The sequence below is a fragment of the Chelonoidis abingdonii genome, chromosome 2, assembly GCF_003597395.2.
Source record: "Chelonoidis abingdonii isolate Lonesome George chromosome 2, CheloAbing_2.0, whole genome shotgun sequence".
Taxonomy (NCBI): Eukaryota; Metazoa; Chordata; order Testudines; family Testudinidae; genus Chelonoidis; species Chelonoidis abingdonii.
In genome coordinates, this window is record NC_133770.1 from 166,652,633 (window position 1) to 166,674,645 (window position 22,013).

Genomic DNA, 22,013 nt, shown 5'->3' on the forward strand with positions numbered 1-22,013 from the left:
TTCCCAAGTCAATCTTTAGCTCTTTATCAAATTCCATGGGAGTATCCAGAAAACACGCTCTCCCCCCACCCCTACCCCCACACTTTAACAGAGAATGAGAATCTTTCTACAGGACTTTTCCATAAGGGGATGTTGCTTAGATTAGAGTTTGCTCCACACTCCGCCTTATCAGCAACCTTTAATCATGTTTACTCAGAATCCTCATTGGCCAGTGGGTCTAGGCCCAGGACAAAGGTTTAGTATCTCTGGATTCCACAGGAAATACTTTACTTACTCAGCACATTACCAGTGGGCTTATTTGATGCTTCCTCTGGCAGGGCCAGTGCCCAGACAGAGTCTGAACCTTCTCTTATGCAGTAGGTTTTACTCTCCCAGACTGAGGCCGAGTTCATACGTCTAACGATGGAGAACAACAAAAATGAGGAGAAACCGCTGCTTTTTACTTTAAGAAGATTTCATCTCTCTGAAGATTATGGCTTCCTTCTTCCAAATCCTCTGGTAGGGACTCTCCTCTATACAAGACATTCATGTCAAGGGAAATGCAACACTTTCAAACAGAAGGGTTGGTGGGCAGTTTTCTTATTCTATAGCAATAGCTTATAAATTGAATCATTTACTAATATTTATTTATACACAAATACAATTTGTTTTTTGCTTAAATATTTTAATAAAATTAAATAGGAGGACAAGATTTTAATTCTTAAAAAGCAATAAAAAAGTGCGGGGAGAGGGGAAATGAAACCTTCACTTGACACCAAAGAAAGAATTGATCTTGTATTTACAGATTTTTACCAAGTCTGAGTACAGGCGAGAGTGAGCTGCAGAATACAGACTTTCAGCTTTAATCCTTTTTAAAAAAGTGACAGCAAATTTTAAATGGTACTCCTTGAGCAGAAGCTTGCAGGGATACCGAGAAATCAATTCAAGATTATGCAAGTAAAATGTTGAGAAACATGATACAGACAGGGAAGTTAAACAAGCGTAGTTTAATATCCAGTAGCTTGTGTTTAAATCGCAGTGCCAGCACTTGAAAGGGCCCAATTCTACAAAATTCTAATACTAATCGCTGACAGCTCCACTGGCTTCACCTGCTCTGAACCTGGCAGGATCAGGCCCTTAAAGTCATTGTATTTACAGTCACTAGGACAGTAACTGACATTCCAGTTGCTTCCAAGCTGGAAAAGGACCATGTTCTGCAGATAGTGAAATGCCAGAACAGCAGGATTGATTGCCTTCTGCACACACTGAGACAGCACATTAGGAAAGACTTGGACAAACTGGAGAGAAAAGCAACAGAAATGATAAAAGGTTTAGAGAACCTGACTTACGGGGAAAGATTTTAAAAAACAAACAAACACACACACACACACACACACACCTTGGCCATATTTGCTTTTGAGAAAAGAAGGCTGAGGGGAGACAACAATTTTAACATATTTGAAGGGCTGTCATAAAGGGGATGGGGATCATCTGCTCTCCATGTCCACCAAAGAAAGGTGGAGAACTAATGGGCTTCAACTGCAGCTAGGGAGATGTAGTTAGAACGTTATTCCTAATATCTAACCTACCAGGGTAGTTAAGCTCCAATGATGGGGATTGTACAGCCTCCCTATTCTAGAGCTTTTGAAGAACAGGTTGGACAAATACCTGTCACAGATGGACTAGCTTTACTTGGTCCTGCCTCAGCACAGGGGGCTGGACTTGATGACAGAGGTCCCTTCCAACCCTATGCTTCTATGAACACCCACTCCCCTTTGGAGTCTCTCAGATGAGCTGAGTACTGGAACCAAAGAGTCCTGGTATCCACAGTGGTGCTATTTAAATGGTTATAAATGTTTGTGCATAGTTGTATCCAACTTGGGATAAAAATCATGATTCTCTTGCTATTCAGAGTTGTTATAAAGTCCCAGTGGTGCGATTACATGGCTAGCTACATCTCTCCCTGGTTCCTGGTCTCTCTGACTGCACTCCCTCAAATATCAGTCACTCAGTCTCTCTGTCTCTCTCTCTCTCACACACACACACTCTCCCCCCACCCCTGGGGGCAGAGTTCCATAATTCTCCCCCTTTTAGGCCAGGCCCTGAGCGATATACCCTGCATGTCAACCATGCTTAGCCTGCAGGTCTGACTAGGTTTGGCACATGCAGTTCTTCCCTTTGGGAGTCTGAGCCTAGTGGGGATTCCAGTGACCAGACAGTACTGTTCAGAAGGCTGTCTATTCTGCAACCAGAACAAAGCGTTTAGAGAAAAGGGATTTTAAAGAGAGTCTCTACCTGTTTGTCTATCTTACCGAATGGCTTACTATCCCCGAAGCAGACCTCATTTCTTCAGGTCCTATGGATCAGTCTGGTTCCACCCAGACAAACAACCACTCCCCCTCTAAGACTCCCTTTTTAAACTGCCACAGCCCTTTTGATCTTTTGGTTTCCAGGCTTTGGCCCTGCTCATCAAAACCCATTTTGTAAGATGCCTGGAGCCAGGATGTAGTCTTCAAAGTTAATAGTTCAACCATCATCTCTCAAGAACCCTCAAGTGTTTACCAAGGGGTGGATTATCTTGAGCCATTCCGTTTCCTTACAGTCCTCCTCATTAACCTAAGGCCACGTAGTCATCAGTAATATCCCAGTAACTAGGTCAACATACATGGTTCACCAGTTATTACAGAGCGGCTCCATTTCCCTCACATGCTGCTCTCAGAGACATGTTTAATGACAGATTCTTGTGTAGTAACAACAGCAACAAAAGCTTTGCAGAGTAAGTCTGAACAAGTGATCTCTATAAAAGCTAAAAAAACAAAAAACAAAAACAAAAACAAAAACAAAAAAAACAGAAGCCAAAAAAACCCATGAGATTTCTTAAAATATTGGGTTCTTTTTAAGTCACCTGGGGCCTGACTCAGCTTTTGAGTGCTTGGGGTTTGTCAATACTGTGTTAGCTGAGGCATTGAACATGTCACAGCCAAACAGCTCCCAAAGCAGGGATTGCTGCCTGCTTGGATCTGACTGGTCTAGAGCCAAGCTACAATATGCTGCTGTGGTAATGTAACCATCATAATTATGTACATAGTCACTGAAAGTGGCACCCTTGGCATGTGCATCTCTGCTGGGGAAGGAGTTATATTCTCCCTGCAGGGACTGTGCTTGTGTCTGTTTGGAAAGTGCTCAGCAAAACCAGAAAATAAACAATTCAATTAAGCCAGATCCCTTGCCCCCATCTGCTCATTGCAGGCCCCGAAACATCACAAAAGTACTTTCAGCAGCAGCTCATTTTCTTCCCCTTTTGGCACATAAGAGATAATGTAAAAGTTCCACACCCATCCCCAGAGATAAGACATCCTGAAAGTCTTGTGCACCATAATGGCTGGGCAGACACACAAGAAGGGTTGGATTTTTCAAGAAGCTCAGCTGAGCCAAGTGGTAGTTTCAGATGCTGGCTAAGTAGTGCCACCAAATTGCTACTCAGTTTTTCATGCAATTCTCTGCTATTCTTGAATAAAGCCTCACTCCCATGAGAGGAGTGAGAAACCTATGAAAATGACTCCATTTGTGCTTTAAAAAATGTGTCAATTCTAATTTAATGGAGATAGAAGGGACTGACACTGGAGGAAATCCTAAAATAGCTCTATACTCCCCCACTGGCACCATGGGGTACACCCCTCCCTGCATACTGGGCACCTCCACAATACACTCCTACTTTGCATCTGTGTTTTAAATACCAACCACCGTCCTCAAACAAAGTGGGAAAAGAAGCCCATTTAAATGGATTGCAAGTCAGCTAGTACTGTGCTGTCTGGATCCCCGCTGCAATGAAGATGGAAATGCCTCAGAATCTGGGGAAGGCAGAAGTAATGGGAGCAACGTTGGGCAATGTCAGGAAACGAGCCTGTCCTCTCTTTTAACTTGCCTCTGATCACTGGGATCACCGGAGGCAAAAGGGGTGAGAGAACAAGAGATTTGTTTCACATCAGTTATCACTGGGTCATTACAGTGGCATTTTTAAAAGCAGAAAAAATGCCCATTAAACCTTTGTCCTGCTCAGATCACACACAAGGAAATAGCCACTTAGTTCACGTTGATCCCAGATAAAATATAAAAAAGCCACGTGGCCCTGAAGGAATTATTTCTTCATGAAAATCAGTGGATACAAAATACAGTGAAAGCATCAGGATTCTCCAGTTGAAGAAAGGTGGCTTTATTGTTTCCCCCCAGAAACAGGACACACACACACACACACACACATCCACACACCCCTCACTGCTCTTTTTAAGCACCACAGCATTTAACAAGAAGAAAGAGAACGCAGGCTAATAATTAGCCAGATATTGCCTGGTGGGGCACTGTGCAAGCGTTCAGACACACCTCAATTCCCCATTGCTCCAGTCTCGGGCTCCCTGAACATGCAGCTCTACCAGTCATGCCCATCAATCCCATCCCGCCTGCTATGTCAGTCACACCACCCTGAACTCTGCGGATGCCCCTTGTTCCTGCCCCAAAGCATCTATTACTACCCCAATCATGAACTTGCTCATCAAATTAAGGATCAGTGGGGAGATACAGCCAATGGCTTTGTATTGCACCAGTTCCTAACAGAATTGTTTGTTTGATAATTTAAGGCCTTTTTTCTGTTCTAGAGCGAACTCCCTGCTTTCTATGGGCCTTGGATGGAGATTGCCAACAACCTGCCTCACCTGATCCAGAGCCATCAGCTCCGTTCACGAGTGTACAAGGTGCCCATTTAATCCTCTGCTTGAATTCTAGATTCTTGGGGATTAACCTCAAGTTAACATTGGTGCCAGTCACCTCTGCACCTGCAGCACTGGAGCCTCATCTTCAAACTAAGCTAAACAAACACAAACATTGAAGAAAACATAGATCCCAATGTATCGGGATTAAAAAACCAAAAGGGGAGAAAAGTAAAACAAAAAACACACACTGTATAGGAGAAGCTGTGGGTAATACGGAGAGAATTCCTTCAGGCGGCACTAGAGGTAAAGCACAAAGATGGACCAGGACTCATCATTTCAGCTAGAAAGCAAATAGGTTTTGGAGTTAATCATAACATGGAACTAGTCCAGATTCCTGCATCTAGAGCTTTGCTGCAGCACTTTTAATCTCAAATTAGTGCTCTGATTTTTTTAAAAAAAAAAAAGGGACCAGATGTGAGAGGAAAGAACACCTTTCTGTAAAGCTTCTCTAAAGCTGTGGTTTTCAACCAGGGGTACTCAGAGGTCTTCCAAGGGGTACATCAATTTATCTAGATATCTGCCTAGTTTAACAGGGCTACATAAAAAGCACTAGTGAAGTCAGTACAAATTAAAAATATCAGACAATGGACTTGTTTATACTGCTCTATATTATACACTGAAATGTAAAGTACATTCCCATTGGTTTATTTTGTAACTATATGGTTAAAATGAGAAAATAAGCAATTTCACTAATAATGTGCTGTGACACACTTGTATTTTTAGGTCTGATTTTGTAAGCAAGCAGGTTCTAAGTGAGGTGAAATTGGGGGTATGCAAGAGAAAGATGCCTCAAAGGGGTACAGTAGTCTGGAAAGGATGAGAGCCAGCGCTCTAAAGAGACCAGGGGTTTCCCATATAGTAGTGCCACAGCTGAGAAGTTCCATCAGTGTAATAAGCCCTATTCGAAGGCAGAAAGAAGAGAAGACTGAGCAGAGAGAGAAACGGTTTGTGCTGAAGATGGCAAGGATATTTCACAGAGGTGACAGAGCACAGCGATGGGCATCAGGATGACTGGGTCCTGTTCTGAGCTCAGCCTTTGACTTGTTTTGTGATGCAGGGCAAATTACTTTGCTTCAGGGCCTCAGTTTATGGGAGGAGAATATCTCCCCAGGGCACTGGGAGTTGGCTGGGTGCATTGAGATCTCTGGTGATGTTAATTTTTACCACTCTAAAATGCCTTTTTCACAAGTTTCTCGTTGGCAGATGCCCCAGCTGAGCAGTCAGCATCTCAAAGGGCATCGAGAGCTACGCTTGGCCCACCTCGCACTCAGCTTCATCACAATGGGGTTCGTCTGGCAAGAAGGAGAGGTGGAGACCGTCAAGGTAAAAGCAGCACCAAATGGGTTATTTGCTCTTTGAAATCAAGAAGATTTTGCTTTTTTCAGATTAATGCCACCAGAATAGGCAGCAGAATGGCCCCCTCCAGGTAAAAGGTTTGTACCTGCAGAGAGCTGGAGAGTCCATGCTGAGCTGGGAACGGCTTGTGCTATTGGCAGCTACAAAGCTCTGAACTTACCTGATGTCGGCCAATATCTATAGCAAAGTGCAGCTTGAGGGTTTGTCTTCTACACTGCAGAAAAAGGAACCGTCTTACCTCGGGTTAAAATAGCAGCCAAGACATGGGAACTCGGCTTTTCACTCATGTTGGCAGCCTGAGTTCAAACCCCAGCTTCCCTGTAGGCTTTAACTTCAACTTCAACTCAGATTGCTGAGTCTTCCTTGCTACTTCAACCTGAGTTAAGAACGCTCCTTTTTTTCCTGCAGTATAGATGTACTCTTGGTGTCTGAGACCAGGGTGTCCCCGGCCCCCTGCAGACGAGGAGCCTGCTACATTTAATATTCCAACTGGATTATTTTCAGGAGAAAATGAATAAGCACAAGTTTGTGTCTTCCAGCTTCTGCCACAAAACCTTGCTGTTCCCTATTGGGAGATCTCTCAGATGCTGGGACTGCCTCCTATCCTGGTTCACGCAGATTTTGTGCTAGCCAACTGGAAGAAAAAGAATCTTAACGGGTAAATGCAAGAACAATGAAATCTACATCTGGACAGACTGAAATCGAGTTGTTACAGTGGTTGTGTCAGGTATCAAATGCAGCCATTGGTCAATCTAGCAGGAAGTTTTAAGACCGTTTTTGTCCATTTAGATTTAGATTTTAGCTCTAACATTTTGATAATCCTTTAAAATATTCTGTCCTACTCCGTTCTGAGCCTGCCTGGCATGAAGGATGAATATTCCCTACAAAGATCTTTTCAGGTTTGGTGGGAGAGTTCAGCTCTTTGTCAATTGAGGGGTGTTGCAGTGTGCACACACAGGAAAACAGGAGCCAATGCCACATTACTGTTAACATCAGTGTTAGGACAGAATCTCATTCTGAAGCGCGCGTGCGCACACACACACACACACACACACATCATCATCATCTTTGGTAATGGATTCCATTTCTATATAGTGATTTGTTATTCCTGTTTCCTTTTCTTACACATTTGCTGTCAACACCCGAAACTCCTGTAGGCCTTTGGAAATTGAGTAAGTATCTAATATGCTTATTTATTTAACTGTATTAGCTTTGTTTCAATTCAATTATTTGCTCCATCACCTCAGGGCTCTTTTAGTTTACATCTGTCTCTTGCTACATAAGCACAACATAAAACAGCTCATTCTTGACCAGAGGAATTCCAGTATCACTTAGCAGCAGCTGGGTGGCCTCTACGTGACCCCCAGACTTCTGTAAACCAGATTACAGCTGTGATTTTTCACACATAGGTATGGATGGTGGAGAGGATGGGCTCGGCACATTGGGTGCATGAGGGGTGCTGAGCTCCTTTGGGGAAAAAAAAAAAAAAAAAAAAAAAAAAAAAATCAGACCCTACATGCCCCAGCATGCATTGCCCCACTTTGATCTGAGGGGCTGGCAGTGGGACCTATGAGCCACTTGCAATTTTCACAGGAGACAGGTGCTGCCATCTGCAATGCAGACGTCTTCCACTCTGAATGTCCAAAGACTTGGGCATGTTAGGTGGGTTCTCAGTGTGTGGCATCCTCTCCCAAATCTGAATGTGGCAGCTGGGGAAGGGGATAAAGAGGAGGAAGGTATTCTATATCCCCACACTGCTATCTAACCGGTGGCAATATTTGTAGCTTACTAGAGCCTACCCAAAGCTAAGGCAAACAACACTTGTGTTGCAGGGTCTGGCTAGAACCTGGCTGCACTTCAGAGCAATGAAGGGCCAATTAGTCTCATTGCTAGAATGTGTGTGTTTCAATCTCCACGTGTTATGTATTTTCAAAAATCTCCTCCTTAAAGGAATCTGGACACCATCTTTTCACTGCCTGGTGGAGAGAGTTTGAGAGGATTCATTTTAGTTACTTTCCTTGTTGAAAAGGCAGCAGCGCCTGGGCTTAAGGTACAGTACAACTCCTTTGTCCACCCAGGAAGGTGCTGTACATTTCTCTCCTAATGCTTTACGACTCCGGATGCAATATACTCAGATCTGCAGAGACATAGGCAAAGCAGACAGGAGGTCACAGGTATCAGTGGGATGGCCTATTGTCAAAAGAGTCTGTTGAAAAGAGGTGGTCTGCCTTGCAGTCAACACAATCCAATCTGAGTCAGATTCATTAGGAATTAAACAGAAGATAAAGATGAAGGATCACGTGTTCCAGCCTGGCCCAGATCTGTAGTACCCCAGCCTGACAAATGGCCACTCACCTGGAAGAGGAGGGGCGGCTGTTCTCAGAAGACACAGGCTGCTTTGTTAGCAGTCTTGGCAAAGAACTACATGGGGTATGTAGAGTGAAGCTGCCTAGCAGGTGTTCTCCAGAAGGAAGGTTCTCTCTGTTTTTGTGTATAATGTGCATATACGGATGCTTGCACTGCTACTGCCCATGCTCCCCCTGTGCTGTCGATTAACAGAGACCGTCACAAACACGGCCAAGGAGACCAATGTCTGCCACTACTCAGGAAGTCACTTGTGCAATCCTGCATTGGGGGCACTCATGGGCACACAACCCCCCATCTTTCCTGTGCTTTGGTTTGGGAGGTCCCGCCCCAGCATCTGCAGGGTTTCAGGGGTTGGAATTCAGAACCATCTGCACCCTATAGCACGATGGCAGTTTGCTTAGGTTTCTCTTACCATGGCAAGGCGAGAAAGCCCTGCCAGGTGAGCTCAGAATGAGCCAATAAGATAAGGAGAGAGGGGGCAGTGTGCCCAGAAGCACACCGAGGGCACATAAACCCACGTTTCTCCAGTACATCACAGCTCTTCCACTGTTCTCTTACAGGCCGTTGTTCAGGCAGGTAATGCCATCCTGCAGCCTGACAAAGAGGCCCTGCATAAGGCCCTGCAAGAGATGGCAAAGGCCATTAAAGAGATGACTGATGCTTTGAAACGGATGCATGGTAATAATACTTCTTCACACCTAAATGTTTTCAGATCACTGCACAAACATTAATTCATTGGGATACAGGAGCAGAAATACATTTGCACTCAGGAGTACAGTATCGGGGGCAGCCAAAACCCACTTCTTCAGATGCATGGAGTGAAAATTACAGATGCAGGCACTGTTATACTGACACACGAAGAGAAGGAAGTTACCGCACACGTGGAGAACCAGTGTTGACAGGGCCAATATAGTAGTCCACTCCCAATAATTGAGGAGGTGGTGTCAATTCCAGGAGAGGAAAAGCTGCTTCTGTAATGAGCCAGCCACTCCCAGTCCCTATTCAAGCTCAAATTAATCGTGTTAAATTTGTTATTCACCAAAAACTACACACCACTCCACAGAACACTAACCCAGGAACCAAACCCTGTAACAAGCCTCGTTGCCTACTCTGTCCCCATGTCTACTCTAGCAACATCATCAGAACCACACCATCACGGGCTCATTCACCTGCACATCTACCAATGCGATATATGGCATCACGTGCCAGCAATGCCCCTCTGCCATGTACATTGGCCAAACTGGACACAGTGTCTACGCGAAAGGATAAATGGACACAAATCAAACATCAGGAATAGTAACATACAAAAGCCAGTAGAGGAACACTTCAGTCTCCCTGGACATTCTATAACCGATTTACACGTAGCCATACTTGAACACAAAAAAAACAAAAAACAAAAAAAAACCTTCCCAAAAAAAACAAAACAAACCAAACACACAAAAAACAAAAGAAAAAAAAAAAAAGACTTCAAAGAGAAACTGCAGAACCAAAATTCCTTTGCAAATTTAACACCATTCATTTGGGCTTGAATAGGGACTGGGAGTCGCTGGCTCATTACAGAAGCAACTTTCCCTCTCTTGGTATTGACACCTCCTCATCAGTTATTGGGAGTGGAATATTGTATTGGCCCTGTCAACACTGATTCTTCACTTGTGAGGTAACTCCCTTCTCTTCATATGTCAGTATAACAGTGTCTGCACCTGTAATCTTCACTCCATGCATCTGAAGAAGTGGGGTTTTTAAACCCACGAAAGTTTATGCCCAAATAAATCTGTTAGTCTTTAAAGGTGCCACCGGACTCAGAGTATAAAGACTCTGGGCAGGGACAGGGCTGCAGGTGTCATGGCTTGGAGAAAAATCAAATACAAGACAGATATTCCCAGGACAATGCAGGGATGTGTGCGCATTTATGGCTCAGCAAGAGTCCTGAATAAAATCAAGTGAGTTTTGTGAGACAATCAGAGCAGCAACACTGAAAAGCCTCTCACTGCTCTTCAACTCCCCTCTGATTCCAGAGCAGCTCAGACCAGCCTTGCTTAGCTAGAGTGAAGGGTTAAGCTGGTGTCTGTCCCCTGGCATGGAAACAGGAGTGAATGCTTAATGATAACATGGCACGGTCTACCCAGGGACCTCAAATCACTTCCCTACACATGTTTTACTAAGCTCTGTGAAGCAGATGACTATTTTACAGAAAGGGGCTCCATGGAACACACACAGCTACAGTTAATTGTCTGAGATACAGCAGCCAGGTAGAGCCCAAACCAGGATTGTCCCCATGATGGACAATATGGACCTCTTTATGAGAGTCCCCCTGGTCTAAGTGTGAGAGGAGTTCAGGCTGCAACTCTGTTATTACACATCCTTATAAATGATCAGTTCTTTTTAAACAGCTCCTGGCCTTACCAGACATTCATGCCCCCTCCTCTCCATTATGGACATTCATGTACAGCGGGGGGTAATGTTAGCCACACTGACTTCTGAACCCTGTAATTCTCCGCTGTCACCAGCAGGCTGCAATCAGACTTTGCCAGCAGCAGTGTCATTCTGCACTGACAAGGAACACAGACAGGCATAGACACTGCGATGCGTTGGTTTCAAGTGAAGTTACCTTGACTTGCTTAGGTGGGGAGAGCATGTTTGCTGCACGAAACGCATCTGAAATGTGCTCAGACACCAAGGGTGACAGACAGAACTTAATAGGTCCCACAGTATTCTTGCCAGCAAGTTAAAGAAGTATGGGCTGGATGAATGGACTACAAGGTGGATAGAAAGCTGGCTAGATCATTGGGCTCAATGGCTCCATGTCTAGTTGGCAGCTGGTATCAAGTGGAGTGCCCCAAGGGTCGGTCCTGGGGCTGGTTTTGTTCAGTATCTTCATTAATGATCTGGAGGATGGCGTGGATTGCCCCTCAGCAAGTTTGCAGATGACACTAAACTGGGAGGAGTGGTAGATATGCTGGAGGGTAAGGGTAGGATACAGAGGGACCTAGACAAATTACAGGATTGGGCCAAAAGAAATCTGATAAGGTTCAACAAGAACAAGTGCAGAGTCCTGCACTTAGGACGGAATAATCCCATGCACAGCTGCAGACTAGGAACCGAGTGGCTGGCAGCAGTTCTGCAGAAAAGGATTTAGGGATTACAGTGGATGAGAAGCTGGATATGAGTCGACAGTGTGCCTTTGTTGCCAAGGCGGCTAACAACATTTTGGGCTGTATAAGTAGGGGCACTGCCAGCAGATAGAGAGATGTGATAATTCCCCTTTATTTGACATTGGTGAGGCCTCATCTGGAGTACTGTGTCCAGTTTTGGGCCCCACACTACAAGAAGAATGTGGAAAAATTGGAGAGTCCAGCAGAAGACAACAAAAATGATTAGGGGACTGGAGCACATCACTTCTGAGGAGAGGCTGAGGGAACTGGGATTGTTTAGTCTGCAGAAGAGAAGAATTGGGGGGGGGGGGGATTATATAGCTGGTGTCAAATTACCTGAAGGGGATTCCAAAGTGGATGGATCTAGACTGTTCTCAGTGATAGCAGATGACAGAACAAGGAGTAATGGTCTCAAGTTGCAGTGGGGGAGGTTTAGGATGGATATTAGGAGAAACTTTTTCACTAGGAGGGTGGTGAAGCACTGGAATGGGTTACCTAGGGAGGTAGTGGAATCTCCTTCCTTAGAGGTTTTTAAGGTCAGGCTTGACAAAGCCCTGGCTGGGATGATTTAGTTGGGAATTGGTCCTGCTTTGAGTAGGGGGGTGGACTAGATGATCTGAGGCCCCTTCCAACCCTGATATTCTATGATATGGGGGGAACGTGCCCTTGAGATCATTTACAGCTCTCAGCCAGCAAGGGCCAAGGCAGAGGGATGGTACTGAAGTCTCAGGAGGAAGGCAGAGCCAGCATCACAGCGTCAAGGAAGAATCCATACAGCAATATGAGCAACAGCCCAAATTACTGAGTTCTTGGCCAGAGACAGCTTAATTCTTCTTCATCAGCCAATCACGTGGTGCAACAGTTCGCAGTACCTGGAGTTCCATTATTTCAAGTGAACGTTCAGTGCCATGAATGAAGCTTATGGGAGCATTAAAGGGGCCAGGTCGCATTTTGGAGGGTGATGGTGGCAGCACACAGCATTCCAGCTTCCTCCACAAGTTGTTTTTCTTAAGATTCAGGGCATTTCTCTCTCAGACTGAGAAAGAAGGTGATGGGAGATGGGGGAAGGCTGATGCAGATGTAACTAACTGCCATTGGCTTGGAGTGACATCACAATTTGATTTCTTTCCTAGACTATGTGGATCCAGCAATATTTTATGCCATGATCCGGATCTTTCTGTCTGGGTAAGTAAGAGGTGATCATTCCAGAGGGAAATGCGCATGTCAGCAATTCCCAAGGATAGAGAAGAGGCTGTTGGAGGAAGGCAGCCCTAATGTAGGTACATCGGGTGCCACAGTATCTCTTGTGTGGCAGGGCTAACTCGGGTTATAGTGAGTGACGCCCTTGTGCCTAGGCATAAGGAGAAGAGCCCTCTCTTTTGGAAAGGGAATGTTTGGTTTGCTTTTTCCACATTGGGCCAGCCCAACGCATGGGACGAAGATGTCACAGGGACTCAGATGTGTTCCACCCTGCCCCAATCCCAAACTTCTCATATATCGAGACAGTGATCACAGGACCCTGGATCAGCAAGAGAGCACAACGGCTGGTCAGAATTCCTCTTCTGCCTTTCCCCACGATCTGTCCCTGCCTTTCAAAAGACCAACTCTTCCCTCGACCCCTGGTGTTCTCTGCACCATGAACCTTGTTAGTATCAATCATACGGAAACAGATCCTGAAAAGTTCTTGACCCAGCTAGGAACCCTGGGAGATGGGTGTTTTTTTGTTGGACACATTGTTAATTATTTGTACTGCCTCAGAGCCCTCATCACAGAACAGGGCCCCATTGTCCTACTGAACAAAACAACAGTCCCTGCCCCAAAGAGATTACAGTCTAAGTACTTTCAGCTCTCTCTTCCTGACCTTGTGCTATATAATTTCTATAGACATTGCTGGAAGGCCAGTAGGTCTCTTCTGCTAAATGCTGTTCTCCATGGAATCACATTAACAAATTACCTTGCCACTGTTTTAACAGGATGCCGCTCATTAACAGAGAAAAAAACACAGCAAAACAAAAAAACCCCCACCAACCAGCCACCACAAAAAATCCCCACACATCCCACCACCATTTGTGTATGTAAAGCAAAAAGATAGATCTCGGGAATAATTGAAGTCTTGTTCAAAACGCCTTTGTCATGCGAGATCCTCACTTGGAGAGCTCAGAACCCCCAAAGTTACTCCAATACCAGTGATATTTTTTGGGTTGCTATTTAATTTTGTAACAGGTTTCAGTGCTCCCGCGTCTAAAGGCCTGCTGCATCTTAAATTTTCTTCAGTTTTCCATCTAAACTGACCTTGTCTTGAAGGTTGTCAGCCTGAAAACACATGCCTTTTAAATTCTGTTCTGTTATAAATAGCACAGGACTGGAGGTTACTATAAATGTATTTCTGGGAGAGCTAAAAATAACTGAAAGTTTGATAAAACTATTTTCCCTCTTAGATTTGTATAACAGCTGTTCCTGGAAGTTAAAGTAAGGGGGAGGGTCAGCCCCAGAAACCTAACTGAAACCTCCAAAAATTGCAACCTTTCAGTAGTATAAATAGCTAAATACATACATTCTTCAGAAGCCAGGAGATATATTCATGGCAGGGCACAGTTATTTCCAGAATCCTGATTCCTGCCCCAACCCCTTTCCATTCAGAGTTTTTAGCCACTTGTAAACATGGATGCATAAAGCAAACATTGCAGGGTTTGGATGAGTGGTGGAAAAAGCACATCAGGTCAGGAAAAACCACAACTAGCCAGTTTATTGGTTTGCTCAAGACTAGTGTTTTTGGTGAGGGTAGGGGAATCACATCACAAAGGTAAAACCCTACACTCCATTACAGGAAATGGACATTGTCCCTGCTCTGTATCCAGAGGAATCATTACGCTAAGGAAAGGTGACAAGAAACCCCCCCCCAAAAAACAAAGTAAAAAAAACAAACTTTTAGGACTTAGTAATATCTGCCTCAAATGCTCTCCTAACCCAGAAGATCTGAGAATATAGCAATGTTGTTTTGCTATTATTTTCCTTTTAGCAAAACCAGAGCTACTAAACACAAACGTTTCCCAGCAACAGTGATGGGGTTTGGGGTGATACCACTGCTGTTGGTCCTGCTTTGAGCAGGGGGTTGGACTAGATGACCTGCTGAGGTCCCTTCCAACCCCGATAGTCTATGAAATTCGTTTGCAGGTGACAGAGCACGTATGCTTTCCACTACCATGGTTCACACTATTGCATAGTCAAGCCTGGTGCTTTATAGGGAAACAAGACAGGTCCCTGGTGCAAGGAGATTCCAAAGACAAAGTGCAGCTAGGTTTCTAGCTCCCAACTGAAAGTCAAGGACAGGGGGGTTAGATAGGAGCCTAACTGCCCTTTTGATCTTGTAATAACCCCCCTTGCCATCTAGTCTAACAGGCATGACATTTTAATATGCAGTGCTGAGGAAGAGTTGTTTAGAAAATTTTAGCTCATAGCAAACCTGCAAGCTCTGCACTATAAATTAAAAGGAGAAACTGAGAGATGTCGGTTTCAAAACCATGGAATGGATCGATCACTATTATGCAGCAGTCCTGTGGGCTACTACAATGAGCCAGCATACTCTTGGTGTCTGAGACAATTAAGGTTACATTTTAAGACCACTACACAGTCATTTCAGAGTAACCGCCCTGGAGGTTAATGAAAATTGAGTGTCTAATCCCTGCATATTACCTTGAGAGCTTGCTCTTTGCAATTATATGTTCTGTTGCTGAAGAATACACACACACTTTAAAAAGCCATACCCCTTTTAATTCCTAAAGAACTATACAGAATGGAATTAAACTGTTGGCTCCTGGGATTTTATCTTGATACACTGCTTTACCATCATACTGGTCACTTCCAAAATATCATTTTATATACATCCTGTTTCAATAGAGACCCTTCCCCCCACTACACTGTGGCCCTGGCCAAGTGTTATGCTTCTCCTGAGTATTCCAGGCAGCCGAGAAAATCCGAGCTGTCGTCATTCTGCTCGATGCGATTGTTAACAAAGGGCTTAAAATAGGCATTGTTGATCTCATGAGCATCTCCAACATCTGGCTACAGAAGGTTCTAAATGATAGTGTACAAACAAGCGCACAGCATGAGCGTCATTAGATACACACACAGCACTCTTCTACCCAGAGCACATTTTCTGCAGCACTTAACCCAGCAGACGATGACACAGGTCTGGGTGGCGTACAAGGATTATGCAACAGACTTTGATGGCTCATCCCCAGTACCATCACCTATTTCTCCTGGTGAATTTTCTTGAGATGCAATGGATGGGTTATATTTTTAACTACAAGGGGGGCGGAAATCAGTATTGGTGCTGTTGGTTTGTTGTATTCATTATTCATGCAGCACAACAGTCGAGCTTCTCACTTTACAGAAAAATGGCAGGTCCCTAATCTGTTTCGCTGCAGTCTGCATTACACTGCCATGGCATGGGATGATAAAGACAGGATGGGGAAGGGAAATATCGAGGATGAGGCATGAAAGGAGCTTGTTGTTACATATGCATCTTATGTTCAGTTTCTTCCAGTGTAATATATTAAACATTTGAGGAAGTGAGGGTTAGCCCCGAGATGATGATGTACGAATCATACCTAGGAGGACTTACTCCATCTGGCCTGTGTAGGGTTCTTAGCTCACTGAAGCACCATTTCTTATTGCCTTGCATTCTTGTTAAGGTGGAAAGATAACCCAGCAATGCCAGGAGGGCTGATATATGAAGGAGTTTCTGATGAGCCTATGTCATATTCTGGAGGGAGTGCAGCACAGAGCACAGTACTTCATGCCTTTGATGAATTATTAACAATTCGTCATAGCAAGGAAAGCAGTAAGTCAAACAACACTTTGCTTATTTGTTTAAACGAATGACTGTGGCTCTGTATCAGGTATATTTACGAATGGACAAAGTTGTGTGTAAATCAGACTGTCTCAAAATCCACCTGCTTCTGTGTCAGCTGGGAAGAAGTTCCCTTCAATACATTGTGGAAAGATGTCTGTTAAACCCAGGTTCTGGCAGCCCCATTACCAAATCCTAAAGGCATGTCCTAATTAATAGAATAATTCAAACCAAACAGGTCTGTCCAGGTTATATATGGACACTGCACTGGCAGGAAGTGCAAGACTTCAGAGGCTGCAGGTAACATCAGCTTACCCCCATGTACACACTTTATAGGGCTGATGACGGGGGGGAAGCTAGTACAAATTACCAGGGCCCACTTCTACACCCCCGTCATCGGCCCTGTTTAGCCGATCCGCCCTTGCTGAGGGGCCCGAAAATTTTTTTCACCGGGGCCCAAACCCACTCTCGGCAGCCCTGTTTATAATCAATCTAACTAGGAACTGAAATGAGGACATGTGGGTGAGGAGTGGCCATTGGCTTTGGGGTTAAATATGTAACCTTAGTGGTACGCTGCGGGAGGATGGGTTCTTTTCACATTCCATTTAGTCCTATTCTATTGAAAGGAGATAAAGGGGGAGGGGAAGCAAAGCTGCCTGTACATATTGTTAATAAGGGCTTGACGCATGACTTGATGTCCCTGCCTCATGGCGAAACAGGGCTCATGAGGAATAAGCAGCAGCAGAGATGGAAAAGTAAATTTACACATGCTGGAGGTTTCTGAAGCGCCTGTTTCAGTGAGAATGAACACCATCCCAGTAGAAGCTCCTCAACCTCCGAAGGTGCATTTCCTAGCCTGCCTTAGGTATAAAAGCCACCCCTTGCAGAGTGCCACCACAAGTCCAATGCCCCCCGTAAGTTGAGTTTAAGCCCTCCTTCAAGGAGAGCAGTGGTGCATCAGCCTGGGGCTGAATTTCACCCACAGGACCTGAAACTCTTGGATTCCTTTTCTAGCTGTGTTACCAAATCACAATGTGCCCCTGGCCTCAGTTCCCCCACATGTAGAATGGAGATGCTGAGGCTTTCCAACCTTGCAAAGCACTATGAAGCCTGCTATCAGCGTGAAGCATTAATTATAGAGACTTTTCCAAAATCTGAGCAGATTTGACCTGAATATGCTCAAAGTGATTTTTCATTGGCTCATATCTAAACTATAAATAGGGCCTCTTACAAATAGGCTCATGCTGAAAACCGCAATTTATACTGATCAGTTTCTTTTAAAGGCACTTAAATGTTTTTAATTCTCGTGATTATTTTTTTCCCCAGTTACACAGATATACCTTGAAAGAACAAAGAATGGACAGTGATAGTGTTTTAGTCTTAAGCAAGGCTAAATGAACTCCAGCATCTCTCCAGATTTATTGCATGCACTTGGTTTATTAGGGATATTTTTCTTGATATAAGAGCAAATATTACTCATTGGGGATATTTAGCCATATGCATTTGTGAAGAGAGACCATATTACATTGAGTGTCTCTAGTCTACTCTGTAATTTGCGTAGGGTTGCAACAGGATCAATATGATGGATTCAGTAAGGTGCCACTGACTAATAGCCTCCAGGCCTGGAAAAGTTGTCTCCAATTGCCCTCTTAGGATATAAAGCAAGTCACCATCACGGCTACCATCAAGGGGCAGACAGAGACTCAGGCACTACCTTCCCTATCAAGATCTCTGGCTACCGGGAAGCAATGGATGGGAGTTCTGGGTGCAGTTGGGAATATAAGCTTGTTCCTATACTTGGGATCTGCAGGTAAATCTGACTTAGTTCACAAATGCAAAAAGTGCTGGGTGGGTTTCAATCTAGACCCTTATTGATCCATGTCAATTCTACACAGTTGGCATTCTGCACTCTGCATGTCAGTGAGTGCTTGGCAGGTCAGGGCTGAGACATGCTGGCAGGATATTTTGGGGAAAATCAGGAGAGCGCCTGTCAGCAGCACTCTAGAACTAATCACTGCGGGCTAGAGATTACGCAGGTACCAGTATTAAAGTATTCCCTGGGAATTGTCTAGATTAGCTTTAACAATTAATAGCTCCCCCTTCCCATCTTTGGCTAAGTGATTCACCTCTTCTTTTGTTGGTCTTTTGCAGCTGCATTTCTACACAGGATGAGGGACTACATGCCACCCCACCACAGGGCCTTCATAGAAGAAATCCAGTCTGCCCCTTCACTGAAGCAACATATACTGTCCTCTGGAAATGAAAAGCTGCGCATAGCTTACAACCAGTGTGTGTCCGTTCTGGCAGACTTGAGAACCTACCACGTTGCTATCGTCACCAAGTTCATCGTCATAGCAGCTGCTAATGCCAAAGCCAAGAAAGGAAAGCCAAGCCACTGGGCGGGCAACTTTCAGATTAACCCGCCTTCGTCGTTACAAGAGAGGGGCACCGGTGGCTCAGGCATCCTGAACTTCTTGAAGAGTGTCAGGGACACGACGAGAGCAGGGATAATACAAGGTTAAACACTGTCGTGCCACATGCGTTTCACTAGGGACGAGAGGAGCGTGCAAGCTTAAGACCAAAAGAGCTTTTTGTTTAATATTTGCATTTGCGCCTGTGCCAGGATCTGGCTAGGATCACCCCAGCTGAAAGGTCCATCTTAAGTAGAGCATCCTATGCCCCGTTTCATGAACACAAAAGACATTCAATGTTGGGAATAAGCGAACGCTGGGGTGATTCACTAAAAGAAAACCATTGCCCATCTGACACATGTGGTATGTCTACACAGGGATAAAAGATCTGCGGCACGGCACGGCTGGCCCAGATCAGCTGACTCAGGCTTGTGGAGCTAAACATTACTGCGTAGACGTTCGGCTTGGGACTGAGCCCGAATGTCTACACAGAAAATGTTTAGCCCCGCGATCCTGAGTCAGCCACGGTTTATCATCCCTGTGTGGACTTACCCTTTGCTTCACCTTCATTCAGACAGGAAGCTGCAGAACTTTCCTGCAGCTCAGCAGCCTGGCAGTTCCCAAGGCAAAAAGTCCCTCCCGTGATGAGCACATTGTGACATGAGTCACAGGTGGCCTGATGTGGCTGCTGGTGGGGGGCAACGAGAGAGACTCAAAAATTCAGGCCAGTTATGTAGGAGCTTGAATACAGATTAAGGAGTCCAAGTATTAGGCACCCAGTTCTGAGAAATGTGATCAGTGTTCCAAAACTAACATTCATCCTGAACATTCTCTTAATACTAGCAAGTACTTGAGCAACATGGAATCTTTCCTACCCACTCTCAGGCTGCCAGCAATGTTACTTTTCACTCCTTGGCTCAGCAGGAGCTTCAGCAATACCGATTGTAATAAATAATAAAACAGATCCATGGCCTCATTTGCTGGGGGAAGCCAGTCCAGACTGCGAGGCTAAGAAGAATAAGGGGGAACATCTCTGACCTTAAACTATGAATCTCTAAGGATTTTTTTTTGTTTTGGTAGAATTGATAAATGTTACAAGACTGTCCGTCAAAGGGAATGGTGTATCCGGGTTTATAAGTAGCATAAGATATAGAGCAAATGTGGCACCCATTAAAAGGCTCAGAAAGCAGCATTTCTTGGTAGTTCACTACTCTCTGGGTATGATCAGCCTATAGGAGCCTGTTCTGGCACAGTGGGGGTAAGCACACATCCCGCCAGTGCTTTTGGTGAAATCTCCATGGAAGCAGATGACATTGGCGTCCTGCCTCTTCCCTGCTCCCGCAGTTGTAGTTAAACCTCAGTTGCATTAAATTGCTTAATAAAAATCAGGATTTTTAAAAATATTTTTCCTTCAGGCTCATTTCTTTACTGTTACTGCCAAGAAGGGCATTACATACAAGAGAAGCAGTAAATCCAAAAGGTACCCCTATCGCTTGTGAAGTCACCGAGAAACCCAAGTCTGCCGTAAGAGCAGAGGGTACTCAGTTCTCTTTGATAAAGGAACATGGCAATTCTCTCGGGGGTTCCCAAAGGGGCCTTGCGAAATCTGACTTTCAGTGGAAGTTGGACACAGGACTCGAAAGTCCTGACTTCCATGGACTTATAGACTCATTTGCTAATTTCAGCCCTGGTCCAGCAAATGGATTCTTGCATCCATGAAACAACCCACTGGCTTTGTTGGCCTCTCCACAGGACAACAGAGTCCACTCGCATGGGTCCATCTGCACAGTCTACTGCACCAGGGATGTCATCATCTGTCTCCCTCCATCATTCAGATAGAGTTTACTGTTTAACGTATCCCTCCTCTGCCCACCATGCCAGGCTCAGGCCCTTTGCTTTTCTCCTCCCGCTGACACCTTTATGCCATCTTCCACACACACACAGAGGGAAATCCCCCAGTGGTCCTGTCTCCTCGTCCAAATCCCTCCTAAACACTCACTTCTTGCATCAGGTAGCAAGCACTAACCCATGTCAGTCAAACGCTGCCTTCTCCATCCAACAGAGTGCAGGTAAGGGGGGAGTGGAGAAATGTCAAATTCAGCCCATCCTCTTAGTCTCCCATGCATCTTATCTATGTCTGAGCCATAAATCCCTGGGGTTAAGGCCCACAGTGTAGAGGCTGAGCAGATTGTCAGCACTTAAGTATCACTACCAATGCGTTCCTAAAGCTTCTCGGTGCCGGGGTGAGGGGCACGTCACAATGAGGTCCCAGATCATGTTTAGAGCTCACGGGGTACCACGACTTGTCTGGAAACCAGCCAGGAAAAGACATTTGGTGGGACAGACAAATCAATAATCTGAACACGTGCAGTCCACAAACCCAGGACCTGACCTGCCACACACTCACATACAGTCCTCACAAAGGATTAAACAGCAGCCAAAGGGGTTCCCCTTGGGGCCTGGTTATTTTACCTTGCCAACGAGTGCTGTACACCCATCTCCATTTAGAACCTAGAGACACAGTAACTCCCTTAGGACTTGATTCTCTGGTGCCTTGCCCCATGTGTGCAGAGTCCTTTCAGTCAGTGCAAGATGGGTGTTAAAATGCTGCCATTTCACAGTCACTTTGCACTAATGGAAACGGTTGCACGAGAAACATGGCAGTGGAGACTCTGGCCTCTGATGCTGCCAGGAAAGTTGGATCCACAGAATAGTTTTCAGATGTAAAATATAAATCAGAATACCTTTGTGACAAGTCATTAAAAGGGGTGGAGAGGAAACCACTACAATTCTGACACATTTAGTAGATTTCAAAACAAGAGATAGCTACAATAATCGGCATTATAAACTATACCGAGGCAGCAATGGTTGTTGAAAGGAGAGAAAGATCAGACCTTTCGGAAAGAGCTGTGAATAACCCTCTTGTTGTCAGGGAGATTTCTAGGAATTTAAAATATAAACTAAAATTTTATTAAGTTCTATTTTTCCCCTCATCCCGTTTTAAAGTGTTATGATCAGCTCCATGCCTTCACAAGGGAACTCTTTAAAGTATGCAGAGAATTTCCATTATAATTCAAGGTTTCTTGCAGGTCTGGTCTCTGCTTCTCTGGAGTTGCTATAAATGCCGCTA

The 22,013-nt window shown here is 44.8% G+C and overlaps 1 protein-coding gene across 1 annotated transcript; it reads left to right on the forward strand.

The window, feature by feature from the left end:
• Window positions 1-402: 402 nt before the first annotated feature.
• Window positions 403-18,994, forward strand: LOC116821428 (indoleamine 2,3-dioxygenase 2-like). The gene is made up of 10 exons (XM_032774622.1): window positions 403-498; window positions 4,632-4,727; window positions 5,949-6,068; window positions 6,641-6,759; window positions 7,259-7,273; window positions 8,052-8,151; window positions 9,029-9,146; window positions 12,754-12,805; window positions 16,315-16,463; window positions 18,624-18,994. The coding sequence occupies exons 1-10, from the start codon at window positions 403-405 to the stop codon at window positions 18,992-18,994; spliced, it is 1,236 nt and encodes a 411-aa protein (XP_032630513.1).
• Window positions 18,995-22,013: the final 3,019 nt, after the last annotated feature.